Below are 15,571 nucleotides of genomic sequence, written 5' to 3'. Positions count from 1 at the left end.
TATTTTAAAAAACATATTCAACTGATTTTATCAAGTTGGCATCAATTTACAGAGAGCATTGAATCTAATAAGTTTTAACATTAATGGCATGCAATTCTTTAAAGGTATATATGGAGTATAAATGCTAAAAGTTATTTTTGATATGAATTAGCGACAAAATGGGTTTTGAATATCAAAATTTAACTTTTCACACACAGTGTGGACTCCAGTAAATGCTACTGTCATCAAAATCTGGTATTTATCATAATTTTTCTGTTTAACTTGCACATGCTCCTATGATTATTCTATCTGATTTAATAAATATCCCAGTATTCTATTGTCCTGAATCTCTCAATCAATTGTCTCCATTGTTGTTGTTGTCAACCAAAAAAAGAACCAATATAAGACAGAGTTATTCACAGTATTTGTATTTTTTCCAGGTTGGAAAATGAAGTAAAGATTTTTTTCTTCAAAATTTTGAACTGACAAGAAAAATAACACCATATATACCTTAAATAAATCAAACTAATCTTTTTTCACCATCCAGGGAAACACCTCTGGGCATGTAGGAGATGGCTTGATGTTTACTGCCCCAACACTCCTAGACTGTAGCATTCTTTTACTTTTAACAGAGCAGATTTCTAAGAATGTTTTGTCAAGGTGGGATTTTACTTTTGTCAGTTTATCACTTTGCCAGGAAATTGGATGGGTGATGAATCCACCATCGCATTCTTCATCGCTAGAGGTAAACTCCACCTTAAGAATGTTTCTCACCTGTGTCCTCCTCATTTCATTCTCCCACACCCTACTGGCTAGGCGGTCTAATGCTTGCTTTCTCCTCTTTGCTTTCTGAAGAAGATTGAAATTAAATGTTTTAAATACCTAAATACAGTATATAAAGGATGCAGATTAAGGGTAAATATTTACATTTGCAAATTTTTTCTTTTATATAACACTATTAAAAGCAACGCGTATCTATATCCGTATAAACACGGGTTCCTCGCGTCATAAACGTTTGACGTAATTTCTCAGTGACGTCATAAAGGGTCGACGTGCAATCAATGGATCAAATGCGTGCCGTTAAGTTTGAAAAAAAAAATTTCACGCGTTAAAGATTATAATCAGGCAAATATAAAATATGAATAAGTCACAAATGTAAATATAAGTAATAAGGTATCATTTTAAAACATCTATCGGGCTATAAATATGAGTTGGTACGAGATCAAATTTACCATAAACCCCTTCGGGCTTTATGGAATTTGATCTCGTGACCAACCCGTATTTATATCCCGATAGATGTTTAAAAATGATACCTTATTTCTTAAATAATCAAGTAAACAAGGAAACTCAAAGAATTGTGGTCCCCTACATTTCGAGTCTTTGTGATTGCATGCAGGGGCCAACTTTAAGGTATTTCCATCCTCCAGAGATATCGCAGGTCTTTGTAAAATCTGTTATTAATTTAATTTCATATCCAGTAGAAATATATCTTTTGGAAGAATGCTTTTCAATAGGCATAATGAAAAATACTGTTTAGGATAAGAATCAAAAAATTGAATATTTTCTTTATTTAATCAATTATTCAATCTTTAAAAAAAGTTGCTAAGGGCAATAACTCCTTTGCATGTATCCTCATTAAGACATTTTCTTTATTGTACTTCTAACGTAAAGTGGCTTCCCTGATATTCACAATTGAAACATATTTCTGGGTTGCAAATAACATTTTAAACCTTATGGGCCATGTGGGCCCCCAACTTCACAAGTTTTACTAGCCTACATTGATATTTTGGGGCCCACAATTTTCTGTAAACTTAGTAAAAAAATCTTTTCTTACTGTCTTATTAAAATCTCAGAGAAAAAAACTTTATTGTCCACAGCATTTCTTTTCAAATTTTCCTCTGAATTTCAACACCACTAATGTATGAAATGTATAGGAGTAAAATATATGATTAATTATCAGATACCATTCTTAAAGCGAGAGAAAACATAACAAGAAATAATACCTGAAGTAAGCAACAAAAATGTGTCACGGTAAATCGAAGGTTTTAACAATGCTTGGATCTGTAGCTCTCTGCTTTATCTGTGTGAATTTTCTCAAGCAGAGAGCTACAGTTCTGCAGCTAATCGTAACCATCTTGATTGTGTGTCCTTCAAACTTCTAGATCAAGAACATGAAGTCAAAAATGATATACCTTTTTTAAAAGTGTTGTCATAGGTAATGTACATGTAAAATATGAAAATCTTTTCTTATTCAAAAGTTATGATCAAGGTTAAAGATTTTGTGACAGACAAAGATGACTGAGATTTATTGTCCCCTTGCTTTTGTGAAAGTGGGGGACAATATATAAATCAAATGTTACCTCCTTCTTTCTCTCATATAAAACTCTCTTTTGCTTCTGTTCTTGAAGCTTGTTCTTGGACTTCAGGACTGCCTCCTGCTTCTTTGAGATAAAGTATCTTTTAATGCCACCTATTCAAACACAAGAAAAAATTAAAATACATTTGTGCACAATATACAATAAATTATCTGTCAGAGTTTGCAGGTGACACCAGGATTTTACTTTATTTAAATGAGAAGGTCACAACTGTCATTATTTTTTTTGTATTTGAGAGAGAAGGTAATTCTTAGAAAAGCAAAGAAAGTTAGACAAACAAGCAGCTAGAGGGGTTTAGATATTTGTCATTTTTTTTGGAAGAAAAAAAACTATGCTGCAATTTTTCTCCAGGTAGTGGCCAAAAAGTCTTCCTTTGCCAGCTCTTAATAAAACACTTGCAATTACATAATAAATTACATACAGAAATTAAACACTTGCAGTTATGAGAGGTTATCAAAAAGTTCGTGGACTGATGCCGTAAAATTAATAATATGCCGTTGATGCTTACAAAATTAATAAGAAACATAAAACAACAAAAGTTAAAAAAGTGCTGAAAATTTTAGCTAGATATGTTGATAATTTGCCAAACTATTGTTAAATACAAGACATTCTATGATAGGACTGAGATGATTCAGGGTTCAAACGATTTGGTTCGGTTTCGATTCAGTATGATATGGTTCGGGTTTTTCTGATTCGATTTGACTTAACCTAAAACAGTCTAAATATTTCTCATCAAAAATACAGAATGAGGTAAAACTTGCAAATTTTACAAAGCAATTGTGCCATACCAAATGAGTGAATTTAAACATGATTATTGGATGACAAATGTTCATATCAAGATAGTTTTTCTCCATTAGACTTGGGTAGAAATATATCAATTTTGAGTTGTGCCGCCAGGTCATATCATTGCTTACAAAAACTCAATCAATTTATTAAAAAACAAAACTTAATTATGAATCATTCTGCAGATAGAAAAGATGATGCTTACTAAATGTGTAAAAAATCATTGTTGTACCTTGAGTGGTTTTAATTTTATGGCACTAATCCACAAACTTTTTGATGACCCCTCGTGCATGAGCATATTATGTTTGTAAAACTTACAGTGGATGACCCTCTCTTCAACATCAGAGTTCCAGCCTTTGACGAACATCAAAATATGACTGGTCATATCTGTGTTTTCATCATCTTGCTGCCTGCAATTATTGGTTCATCACAAATACAAAATTTATCTTTTGATTACCGTAGGATTTTAAGATTATCTGATAAAAAAGATAGTTATTTACTAAGAATGATTTCTTCTTTAATTTCTTCATAATTTTAACCTTTACAATATTTTACAAAAAGTGGGATATATGTCAATAGTCTCTATACTGACTTCTTTTTGTCAAATATCCAAGCATATCCACGTTTAAGGCCATCGCTATAGCCATCCCTAATTGCATTCTGTAAAAAAATAAATATGATAAATAAAACTATTGCCATCAATCTGTCTTGAAATTATAAATGTACATTTAAATCAATTATTGGGACATTAATTTACCCGTATACTTGGTGGTACGTAGATTTTCTCTTCACGTGTTTCTTCCTTTTCCTTTTCTTTTTTCTCTAATGCCTTAATACGTTTAAGGATTTCATCTTGTTGGAGAAGGATTTTCTCCAATAAACTTCTAGTAGATAATTTAATAATAATGGAAGTTAGTTTTTAGGTTTAAGAATGTTCACAAACATGTTGCATTTCATTATATATATATATATATATATATATATATATATATATATATATATATATATATATATATATATATATATATATATATATATATATATATATATATATGTGTGTGTGTGTGTGTGTGTGTGTGTGTGTGTGTGTGTGTGTGTGTGTGTGTGTGTATTCAAAATGTACATGTAATGTACATGTATATTTACTCTGCAACTTGGACTTTTGCACTGTGTGCTTTACATTTTCAATTTAAACAATTTACCTATTGGACCTCAGGGGTCAACAAGATGATTGTAAAATTATGTAAATAAACAATCTGTACAATATCTTATTCCATGCTTTCATTTGATTAAAGAGACTGAATTTGTACAAAATATTAAAGCACTATACATATTTGTTGTGGAATGAAATAAAAGACGTCTTAATCGTATAGTGGTTTATTTGAGACTTGTTATCTATAGAAACGTAACGTAAGGTATTATGACGTCACAATAAAGTTAACCTTACATAAACTCGCGGATAATCCATGACACTCCGGGCACCAAAATGAATAGTAAAATTTTAAAAAGTTCATATTAAATTAACAGTTCCATTGAAATAAAAAGCAAGTTCATAATCACTAAATTAAGAGGTCCATTCACGGATTCTTTCTTTGGCTTTTGGTTTTGATACTCGAACATCTTCTCTTCAGACACTTTATATTTCAGGTTTTGTATCAGAGTCTCAGTTTCCGAGTGTTTGTGACGTAGTTCTGCGTTAGCTTTCTCCAGCTCCATGTTCCGAGTCTGTAGGTTGTTGTTTTGTGTCTTTATCTCTGCCATGTCCCTGAGATTCTTTTTCTGTGACTTATCTTTTTCCTTCTCCTCGGCCTCTTTAAGTTTTTTTTATCAGCTGAGTTTTCTCCCTTAGTTCCTCATCACGAGTCTTTACAGCGAACCTATAATCTCTCTCCCTGCTATCTACGGAGCCCTGTAAAGTTTGCAGCTGATTTTCCAATCTCTGTACGTTGATCTTTAGATCACTTATTTCCTTTCGAGTGTAATCACATCGTGACTGAAGACTGTTGTTTTTAGCCTTCAGATGCTCCGAGTCAGAGGTGGCGGTTTTGAGTATGTCAACTTGGCCCTTAATTCCTGAATCTCCTTATGCAGACGTCCGTTTTCGTACGCCAGTTTATTTTTCTGTTCCATCATTTCCTTCATCACATTCTCTACACGAGTCTGAAAATCCTTTTGTTGGTCGAATTGTGACACTCTCTCTAACAGGGTGGCATTCTTACGCTCCAACGCGTTCCTCCTTTGTGTCTGTGTCTTCAGCTCTGATTTTAATTTTTGAATCTCGTTAGTCAACTTGTTACGTTCTTCTTGCATGGAGTCCACGGTCCGACTTATCGGAAAGATAGGCCTAGCTGTATTCAGTAAAACACTTGTAGGTCGATGTTCAACGTTCAGTACTGTGGTTTCTGACTTCTTGCTCGTTTCTACAATGTTGACACTTGTTGATTTGGTGGTCTCGTCTCTGTCCCTCGTTAGTTTCATGTCGCATATACTTGTGTGGTGTTTTTTCTTACACTTTTTACACCTGTTACGGGATTTACAATCTGAGGCGCGGTGGTTTCCCAAACAGTTGAAACATAATTTCTTCCGTTTTAAGATGTCGAATCTTGCACTTACGTCTGTAACTTTCTTACAATCCCCTGGAAAATGATTCTCTGTGCAACAATAATGCATGGGCGGCTCTTCATCTCTGTTGTTTCAACATGAGGAGTTAACTCTCTTGTTTTCTGATTACGTGAATAATGAACGTTGCGTTGTTTCTTTGAGGCTCCGGTAAGAAACATTGCTGTTGCGTGAAATCCATCGCTGTTTTCAATCTGGCCTGATTCAAGGATTTTGACTTCTTTGCTGATAGTTTTACGAATATTTTGTAGTGAAATGTTGTCACCATCGTACTCACGTGCAATGTTTTTCCTAATTTCAGTTGGTAGCTTGTTGATTATGACTGGAATAAGTAAAGCTCCATACATCTCTTGTCTTTGTCCTAGACACTCTAAGCTCCTGACATGAGATTCCAAGAAATCTCCATAATTTCTTAAACTAATGGAATCATTTCTGAGGGCAGGAAGTTCGATGAGTGCTCTCATATGAGCGTTAATAATTTTCTGTGGCTGACCAAATCGTTCTTTGAGCAAGTCTATTGCCGTTTCGTAATTAGCATTTGTAAGCGCAAATCCTGCTATTGTTTGTGCTGCTGTGTCGCGTAATTGAGCTTTGAGATAGCTAAACTTTTGAATTGGCGTTAAAGTATGATTGCAATGAATCGTTGATTCGTAAGAATCCCAAAATGTATTCCATTCTAATACATCTCCGTAAAAATGTGGAAGATCTAACTTTGGTAATCGGTGGTTACTCGTGGCGTGTTGGGATGTTAATGACAAAACATTTTCCTGGCTACTTTGTGCATTGAGATCAGAGGCAGGAACATTGTTCAAAATATTCTCACAAGCCGTTTCACTTAGGTTAATTGTAGCTGACGTGTTAACGTTATTATCATAAATTTCTGTGGCGGGTATGAAACACTCAGCATTGGCGTTCAAAGTTTTACATGGAATTTTTTCTGTAAAGTTTTCAGTTTGCCTAATTTTACAGTCTAATTCATACATGTACTCATCTGTATTTGCGATTTCTGTTTCGTTGTCCTCTTCAGATAGGGTATCCAATATGCGGTCGTTCAATTCTTGTAGGGTCTGCCTTTTCAGCGTGAGATACTTTCTAATTATGTTGATTTCCTCGGTAATTTCTTCACTGGCTGGATTTTCCTTCAAGTCCAAAAACCGTCCAAATAGGTTTGTAACTGCTGATCTGTTGCCGGCTCGTATAGCTTTTAGTCTTCCTTCCATTGTATGTACTACGTAGAATTCCGTCGGTCACGGCACCAAAATGTTGTGGAATGAAATAAAAGACGTCTTGATCGTATAGTGGTTTATTTGAGACTTGTTGTTATCTATAGAAACGTAACGTAAGGTATTATGACGTCACAACAAAGTTAACCTTACATAAACTCGCGGATAATCCATGACAATATTAGTCCGAAATATCTGACGTTTTCCTGGCTTTTTTACTATTTTTATATTTTACGTGCCAGGAAAACGTCAGAACCGGAACCATTACGAAAACTGGGAATTCGCCGCCTCCAACCAGAGGCGGCATTCTCGGGTTGATTTTCGATACTTGCAAAGCGAATGAAATGTCAAACTCACAATTTATCAATAGTACAATGCTTTTAGAACTTACAAACATCGTTTTTATGGTTTGTTTATAAAATACACAATCCGATGAAAACATTTTATCTGAAGTCAAGATTTGTTTTCATTTCGTGCTTTTTAAAATCTTTCAAGTCTATCGAAATGATGAGTGATGTTTTCTTTTCATTGATATTGGTGAGTACTAGAAGCATTCTGCTATTGATAAATTGTGAAAACGGCATTTAATTCGGTTCCTAGGTATCAAATATCAACTCCGATTGGAGACAGCGAAATTTCCAGTTTTCGTAATGGCGCCGGTTCTGACGTTTTCCTGGCACGTAAAATATAAAAATAGTAAAAAAGCCAGGAAAACGTCAGATATTTCGGACTATATACATATATGCATATAATAAAAAAATAAATTTATATTAAGAAGATAATTGTGTTACCTACATTTATTTGGTTCACAAACAGGGGTTTCATTCACTTTAACCCTTTTGTTTGACTGCAGCTGGTGACTAGTACTACTAGTAGTCGGTGTAGAAGCAGCACTACTGGCTCTTGAACTGTCATTACCCTATGTCAAAACATTAAAGCGAAAGTAGATTTTTCGGAACCTCTCTAGAACTTGTGATAAAGCCCGTTTCGCTATTTTATCTCATAAATTTGTGTATTTTGGTAAAAATAACAGGCGAAGAAACGGTGAAAATACAAATAAGTCGTTCTATCGCTCTTAATCAAGTTTTAATATAAATCGCATTATTTTGCTAGTAACTGTAAAGTTTCCATTAAATTCGAAACTAATGTTGTAATATTGTATACTTCCTTCTCTACAATGTAAACAATTGAATTTTACAGTAGCCAGCGAAGATCATCCCGATCACATAAATATACTATCTTTGATTCGCTTTCTAAATAATCCGGGATTTATTGTGTGATAAGGTGCAAAAGTATATGCAACATCTGCATTGTTTTAAAGTTTTCAAGAGATAAGTATTGATGAGAGAAACCCTACCCGAGAATTTTCTTCGTCACTTTCCTCTTCCCCCGACGAATCGAACATGGCGGGCAGAATTCTGCGTCTTTTGGGGGTCTTTGCAGTTTGGCCTGAAGTACTGCAAGCCCCGTTTGTTGCCTGTTTTGGCGTGGAACCCCCGCAGGAACGTACGACACTCTCTTCATCATCATTAGATAGAAAGTTCTATCGTTAAAATGATATTGTCCTACGGACCCGATTTAACGATAGAATTCGTTCCGTGTATTGGCAATGTTGCAAAATAAACACGGGCGATAACTCGAACTCTGTGCATTTTCTATGAACAATCCAGAGAGTTCCGAATGACAACATGGCGTTAAATTTGAAGCGAGGAAAAAACGTTGAGAAAATGAGTTGAATTTTCGTATTGATATGGATTATATTTTAGGTTAAAAGACATATACCATCTAAAAAAAGGTTTGTTATGATTAATTTGGTAGTTATTTTCAGTGCAACTCCTTTTGTATTCTTCAAAATCATTTCGGAGTGGATCCACTCCGATTTGCAACATTGCAAGTATATGGGACGTATTCTAACTGTGGTGAGGGCTTGTCCCGAGACACAGTTAGATTATTCTAACTACATCATCATCACTGAAGATTCTTTCACTTTCCGAATCGAGAGGACAACTCATTTTTGAACAAGATACTGACGGCAGCGACGACTCTGCAAAACAATCCCGCCTCAGAGGGGATAGGCGGGAACTCCAGTTAGTCATGTGCACAGGAACCCCCTGAAACCCCGTTTTTGATACATGTGCTTGGAAGCTGTCGAGAGCATCATTGTTCAGGACATTTTTCAAATTCTTATTGGTATGTAGCTTAGTTTGTCTTTCATGTTCACATTTTTTTGTATATATGCTTGATTCAAAGATGAAACAGATTTTAAATATGGTAGAAATACATTAATTAAAAAGGAAAGACAGTTGAAATTGAAGAGACTTTGAGGCCTAGAGCATCACACTATCATTGTAGTGCATGTGTATGTATTTTTGCTAGAAATTGTATATTAGTCATTTATATTATGTAACACTGTACAGTGAATTTATTTTAAAATTTTTGCAATGTAAATAGTGATTTTGTTACTACATGCTATTAGTTCGGTAAACTATTTATTTTTTGTTTATTATGTTTAGGTACATACAGTATATATAATACCCCAGTTAATGAGCCCTGCTATCATCTGTGCTTTTACAACTCCTGTGAAAGCTGAATATCCATCAATAAAAGTTCACCATATTCTTCTCTGATGAGTAACCTTTAAAGGTATATTTTGATATTAATTAATAAATAATATGTTGATGGTGTGACTAATAGGGTGAGTGCTGATACCTCGGGTTTAATTGAGGTCCTTCTCTTCAAACCGCATGCCACATGAAATTTGGTAAGTCTAGACTCTGACGTCATGTGACGTCGTATGCAAGTTGCAGTTTCAGTAATGATGCTATGTACATAATTTGACTTAACAATTTCCTTCTGTAATTGGTTGCACTGTAGGGTTGGGTTCATAGTCCCATTAGGATAACAAAACCTTTTTATAGGGTCAAAATATTTTTTAAAATGTGTGTTAATATGTGATCTGACTGTATATATCATTAATCATATGCATTTTTGTGTTTTTATAACTTAATTAATCCTGCAGAATTTTATACTCAGGTCTTGTAGAATTAAAGAAAAGTAACAGTCCTACGAAAAATTGTGAATGGAAAGAAATATAACTAGCTGTGCATGTAAACATCACCTGTATATCATCTAAAGTATAATTTCTTTGTATTTTTTTTTTTAATTCAAAGGAAAAAATGGGAAAACATAATACAGAAAGCAAAAAGAAATTCAGACAAAGGAAAAGGAAAGAAAAGAGGCAAAAGAAGAAACAGCTTAAGAAAGCAAGTATTGAAAAAAACCACATTTGCCTCTGCAATGCTTCATCCTGTCCAGACAGAGCAACAATGTCTTTTATGTCTTCTTCATCACCACCCCCATCATCATCACCACAATCATCATCAACATTATCACAACAATCATCAGTAAAACCAAAAGATAATCAGAATTTAATAACATTCGCCTCAGATCCATTGTATGTTCGCTTTATGGAATATTCCATGTTGAAAAAATGTGTTGCAGCTATTGAACAAAGAGAGGGTTCCATGAAAATGTAAAACTACACACTCTTTTGGTATAAAAATTTCTGAACTGAAATTAATGATTAACATCATATGTAGTTTTTGTGAAAGTGTTGGGACATCAATTACAGACTTTTGATGCTATTTTCACTCATATGCAGATACATTTATACGATAGACTAAATATTAAGATACTACTAAATAGATAAAGGAAGCAAAATAAAAAGAAATATAAATATTTTAGTATTTTTGTATTCCTGAAATTAGATTAATATCAAAATTTTGAATTTAATTAATGTATGATCTAGATCATCACATCTGTTTGCTAAGGAGAGGTGTTTAAATGGTCCTATAGCCAGGCAGATATGGAGAGGTGACCCTCAAATTTTTAACATCTAAATTCATGAATTTTTGTTCTATCTTCAATAAATAAGATTGGTTGAAAAATTAACAGTTAATAATTGGAGATCCTCATGCCTTTTTGCTGTGGAGAGGTGTTTTCATTTGAAATGATCCTATAGCCTGGCTGTTGTAGTTTTACTTCATATTATTAAATGAAGGCACTACATAGCCGTTTTACGAATGCTTTTATTTACACTATGTACATACACTAAGACAGGCAAGCTCATACTGAATTCTGATGGCTAAGGCATGGCATTATCAAATTACAAGTATGAATGAATTATCAGAACTTTCCCAGGATAAAACTGCAAGGTTAGCAAACACGTGTGGTCTATAACGGAAACGCTTGTCAGATCCAATAAACAGTACATATCATTACACCTTCCCTTTGAGATTAGAATTTACAAATTTAAACAAATTATATGCCTTAGCAAAAACCAATTAAATTAACAAAAGTTTTATCAAGAAAGAATTTGAGGTCAGAGGTTCAAGCACATGACCTACCGTTGGAGTGTTGTCTTTATCACAACCTCTTACAAGAGAATATATATAGATATGATTACAAAGGACTACACTGGATATATATTAATACGTTCCGATAAGTTTACCTGTGGAATTCGGATTAACTGTTGTTGACAAGTTCCGAATAAACGGACCCTGAACCCGATGTGTATAAACTACTAAAATATTTGTCAATGAACAATGAACGAAAGAATCGAACAATAATTGATTTATTTGAACTTTATCAATTTGATTTATGTATTGTAATGACAAAGCGTTATATTGTATATGTTCTATATAGGTACAACGTTATTAAGTAATTTTAGTGGTCAAAACCCGCTAACTTACAAATTAGATATTGATTGTGACGTTATTGGTATCTGACGTTTATACGTCATCATAACAACTTTTGTCTATAAAAGACAGCTGTTTTGTGTTTAGAAGTCAGTCAGCAGTGGGTAGCGACTCCGTATACTTCGGGTGTAAGACAGTGGTATGTACAAACAGTACCAAGTCTATGTATACGAAATCATTAGTGAAGAGTCATTTAGAGTAGAAACGTCCTGGATTGACCATTGGTTCGTCATCTTTGTATTAACCAAATAACGTTGTACCAGCCAAGTGTATCATTGTGCTTATAACTGAACCATTTGATGATCTTAATAAATATCATAAACTTTACAACGTGTTATTCATCACGGTTCTAGTGCAGATATTATAATGAACTAAAATTTGGTCATTTCGCCAATTATTCAGTGGACCAAAAATTGGTCATTATTCCGATTGTATATAGACTTTGTGGACAACCGTTTCAACCTTGACCAGTTACCAGTAACCAACAGCGGCCCACGATTAACTGATTTAGTTAATACCCTATACCCTCGGTTTCGTTACAATATATATATATATATATATATATATATATATATATATATATATATATATATATATATATATATATATATAGATAGATAGATAGATAGATAGATAGATAGATATGCATAATTGTCTGATACTAATAAGTCTTTACATTGCAAAGTCTTTGAATTTCTCAGGTACTCTTACTATTCTGCTGCCGCGCGTTTTCTGCACGGGCTTGTTATCGGCCTGCGTGTTGTCATTTACTGCAGGGTTATCGTTTTCGATCTCGGTGTTAATTTCTTCACCAGGTCTGCCATTTTCGCTATTTTTTATTAGATGCCTTTGATTTCTACGGTACTCAACGCCTTCGGATTCTACGATATATGATCGTGGTTCGGGACATTTTTGTACAATCACTCCTTCCTTCCATGGTTTGTTTTCGGTTTGAATGTTAACATTGTCTCCGACTTTTAGATTTGGTAGATCCCGTGCATTACGGTCACAATAAATTTTTTGTTGATTCTGCTTGTTTACAAGAGCTGTCCGAATTTTACGGGTCTTGATATGTGGTTTCAGTAATGCCTCGTGTGTCGGTAATATGGATCTCGTCCTGCGTCCGAACAGAAGTTGAGTGGGAGTTCCTACCCCATCTATCGGCGTGTTACGCAACTCTAACAACGCGAGGTTTGGATCCGTTTTAGCTTCATTTGATTTTTTCAGGATATTTTTTACAGTCTGGACTGTACGCTCCGCCATGCCATTACTCTGTGAGTAATCCATATTCCGCTGCAAATCTCTGGAATTCGTCACTGACAAGATTCGGCGCATTGTCACTTATCAGTTCCTCTGGTATCCCGTGGCGAGAAAATATTGGTTTTAGTTTGTTTATGATGCTGGAGCTAGTTGTGCTCTGCAGTTCACATATTTCAAAGAATTTTGAAAAATAGTCCACAACAGTAAGAAACGATTTCCTGTTTAGCTCAAACAAGTCGAGTCCTAGTTTCTGCCATGGTCTAAGTGGTACCGAATGTGGTTTCAGCGGTTGTTTGGTTTGTTTCCTTTTGTATTTGTTGCACACACTGCACTCCGCAACCTTCTTCTCTATGTCTGAATTAATTCCTATCCAAAACACAACTTCTCTGGCTCGACGTTTGCATTTCTCGACTCCCATATGTCCATAATGCAGTTGATTCAGGATGTCACTTCTGAGTTTCAAGGGTATAACAAGTCTGCGACCTTTTGTGACAATTCCATTGTAAAGACTGAGCTCCTCTTTAAAATTCCAGTATTTCTTAACGAAGTAGTTACATTCTGTAATATCTTCTGGCCAGCCTTCCAGAATTACTTTCTGTAAAGCGTTCATTTCTTTATCTTTCGCAGATTCTGTTGCCTATTCGTTTACCTTTTTGTCGGATATTGGTAAGTAGCGAACAGCAAATACTTTAAATTCATTCTTGTCACTCTGCTCCAATTCCGATTCTTCAGTTACTCGGCTTAAGGTATCCGCAATGTACAGATATTTTCGAGGTTTGTATTTGACATTTAGGTCGTATGGCTGTACTTTAATCATCATACGCTGAATGCGCGGTGGCGCCGATGACAGCGTTTTCTTGAACAAACTCTCAAGCGGTTTGTGGTAACTTTCTACATTGATGTTTTGACCATATATGTATTGGTGAAATTTCTTGCAAGCAAACACAATCGCTAGCAGTTCCTTTTCTATCTGTGCGTAATTACGTTCCGATTTGTTTAATGATCTAGAAGCATAGGCAATTGGTTGTCCGTTTTGTAAGATGCAGGCTCCTAGCCCTGTTGACGATGCGTCTACTGAAAGTGTTATTTCTTCGTCCGGATTAAAGTACTTTAGTACTGGAGCACTGACAAGCACGGACTTCAACTGTTCAAAACTTTGTTGTTGTTTTTCATGCCAGTGCCAGGCAACTGTTTTTTCAAGTAATTCCCTCAGAGGCTCTGTGATCGTGGCTTGGTTTTGTATAAATTTTCCTACGTAATTTACCAAAAAATTCCCAAAAATCTCTGCAACTCTTTTACATTTGTAGGCTCTGGGAATTCGCTTATGGCTTTTATTCTGTCAGGACACGTTTTAAGTCCATCTTCTCTAAAAATGTGACCCATATATTTAACTTCATTCATTTGTATTTTACACTTCTTTTTGTTTTTGTTCAATTTTATTTTCTCTTGACGCACTGCTTTCAAAACTCTCTCGAGTCTTTCATTATGCTGTTGTACGGAATTTCCCCATATAAGAATGTCATCCATTATGACATCACATCCTTCAATTTTTTTCAAAGATTTGAGACATCCTTTTTTGGAATACCTCTGGGGCAGATGAGATTCCAAACGACATTCGTTTGTAGCGATACCTCCCAAACGGCGTATTAAAGGTCGTTAGCTTTGAGCTTTCCTGGTCAAGTACGATACCCCAAAATCCAGAGGACGCGTTCAAAGTACTGAATACTTTAGCCCCTGTAAGCTGGTGTGTGATATCGTCAACGGTTTTCATTGGGTAATGTTCTCTTTTAATTGCTTTGTTAAGATCCCGGGGATCCAGACAGATTCTTACCCTATTCGGTTTTTCTACTATGACCAGTGAGTTAACCCATTCAGATGGTCCATTTACCTTTTCTATAACATTTAAGGACTCCATTCTTTCTAGTTCCTCTTTTAGTCTATCGCGCATTTTGTATGACACTTTTCTCGGTGCATGGACAACTGGCGGGACATTTTTGTCCACATGAATACAATGCCTGCCCCTCATACATCCTATCCCCTCGGATACGTCTGAGAAATCTCGTATAATTTCTTCTGCAGTCCTAGATTCGTTTACTGTCTTAAGTTTCATCCTAATATGGGATCTACTTTTCCCGGTACAACATAAAACTGCAGCGCGTAATATTTATTCTTGTGCTGCACTGAGCACAGAATTTTTCCAGATATTTTTAATTTTTGACCAGTATATGACACAAGCTTTGCTTTTGATTGCTGTAGTTTCCGTATTCCCAATTTATCGCACATGCTCTTTGGAATAATGTTACACTGAGCACCTGTGTCAATCTTGAACTTGACATTTGAGTTTTCTACTTTCAGTGTTGTGGTCCACTTTCTTCGAGTGTCGTCTGTATTTTCCACAGTCTCTTCCAAATTCACTGTCGCAATCTGATTCTGGGTCAACACCATAAATTTTCTTATTTTTTGTCTTCTTAGATCGGCACATTTTTGCGTAATGATTCGGTTTTCCGCATTCGTGACATGTTTGTCCGTAAGCTGGGCATTTTTTCAACGCATGTGATTTTCCACATTCTTTACA

At 35.0% G+C, this 15,571-nt stretch overlaps 2 protein-coding genes and 1 long non-coding RNA gene across 3 annotated transcripts; 1 reads left to right on the top strand and 2 right to left on the bottom strand.

The window, feature by feature from the left end:
* Positions 1-9,090, bottom strand: LOC133187167 (uncharacterized). Its single transcript, XM_061322532.1, has 8 exons — positions 8,941-9,090; positions 8,337-8,495; positions 7,777-7,898; positions 3,895-4,030; positions 3,730-3,797; positions 3,456-3,547; positions 2,340-2,449; positions 1-828 (listed from the first exon to the last, which is right to left on the bottom strand). Exons 1-8 carry the CDS (start codon positions 9,073-9,075, stop codon positions 505-507), a joined length of 1,146 nt encoding a protein of 381 aa, XP_061178516.1. The 5' UTR covers positions 9,076-9,090; the 3' UTR covers positions 1-504.
* A 3-nt stretch (positions 9,091-9,093) lies between these two features.
* LOC133187168 (uncharacterized) lies at positions 9,094-10,419 on the top strand. The gene is made up of 3 exons (XR_009721132.1): positions 9,094-9,169; positions 9,493-9,622; positions 10,150-10,419. It is a non-coding gene; the product is annotated as an uncharacterized LOC133187168 (long non-coding RNA).
* A 2,584-nt stretch (positions 10,420-13,003) lies between these two features.
* LOC133187040 (uncharacterized protein K02A2.6-like) lies at positions 13,004-13,606 on the bottom strand. Its single transcript, XM_061322411.1, has one exon. It carries the CDS (start codon positions 13,604-13,606, stop codon positions 13,004-13,006), a length of 603 nt encoding a protein of 200 aa, XP_061178395.1.
* Positions 13,607-15,571: the final 1,965 nt, after the last annotated feature.

This window comes from Saccostrea echinata, unplaced genomic scaffold, assembly GCF_033153115.1.
Source record: "Saccostrea echinata isolate AGI-Se365-2 ecotype Australia unplaced genomic scaffold, CSIRO_AGI_Sech_v1 ptg000014l, whole genome shotgun sequence".
NCBI lineage: Eukaryota > Metazoa > Mollusca > Bivalvia > Ostreida > Ostreidae > Saccostrea > Saccostrea echinata.
The sequence above is the reverse complement of the archived record's forward strand: the minus strand, read 5'-3'. Positions and strand labels throughout refer to the sequence as shown.

Bases quoted from the DNA above. Each gene is read 5' to 3' on its own strand.
- LOC133187167 (XM_061322532.1), bottom strand. From the start codon at position 9,075: ATGACTAACTGGAGTTCCCGCCTATCCCCTCTGAGGCGGGATTGTTTT. The intron at 4,031-7,776 runs ATGTAGGTAACA...TATTATTAAATT, and splicing joins CCTGTTTGTGAACCAAATAA to ATCTACTAGAAGTTTATTGG. The intron at 3,548-3,729 runs GTCAGTATAGAG...CAATAATTGCAG, and splicing joins TGGATATTTGACAAAAAGAA to GCAGCAAGATGATGAAAACA.
- LOC133187040 (XM_061322411.1), bottom strand. From the start codon at position 13,606: ATGAACGCTTTACAGAAAGTAATTCTGGAAGGCTGGCCAGAAGATATT.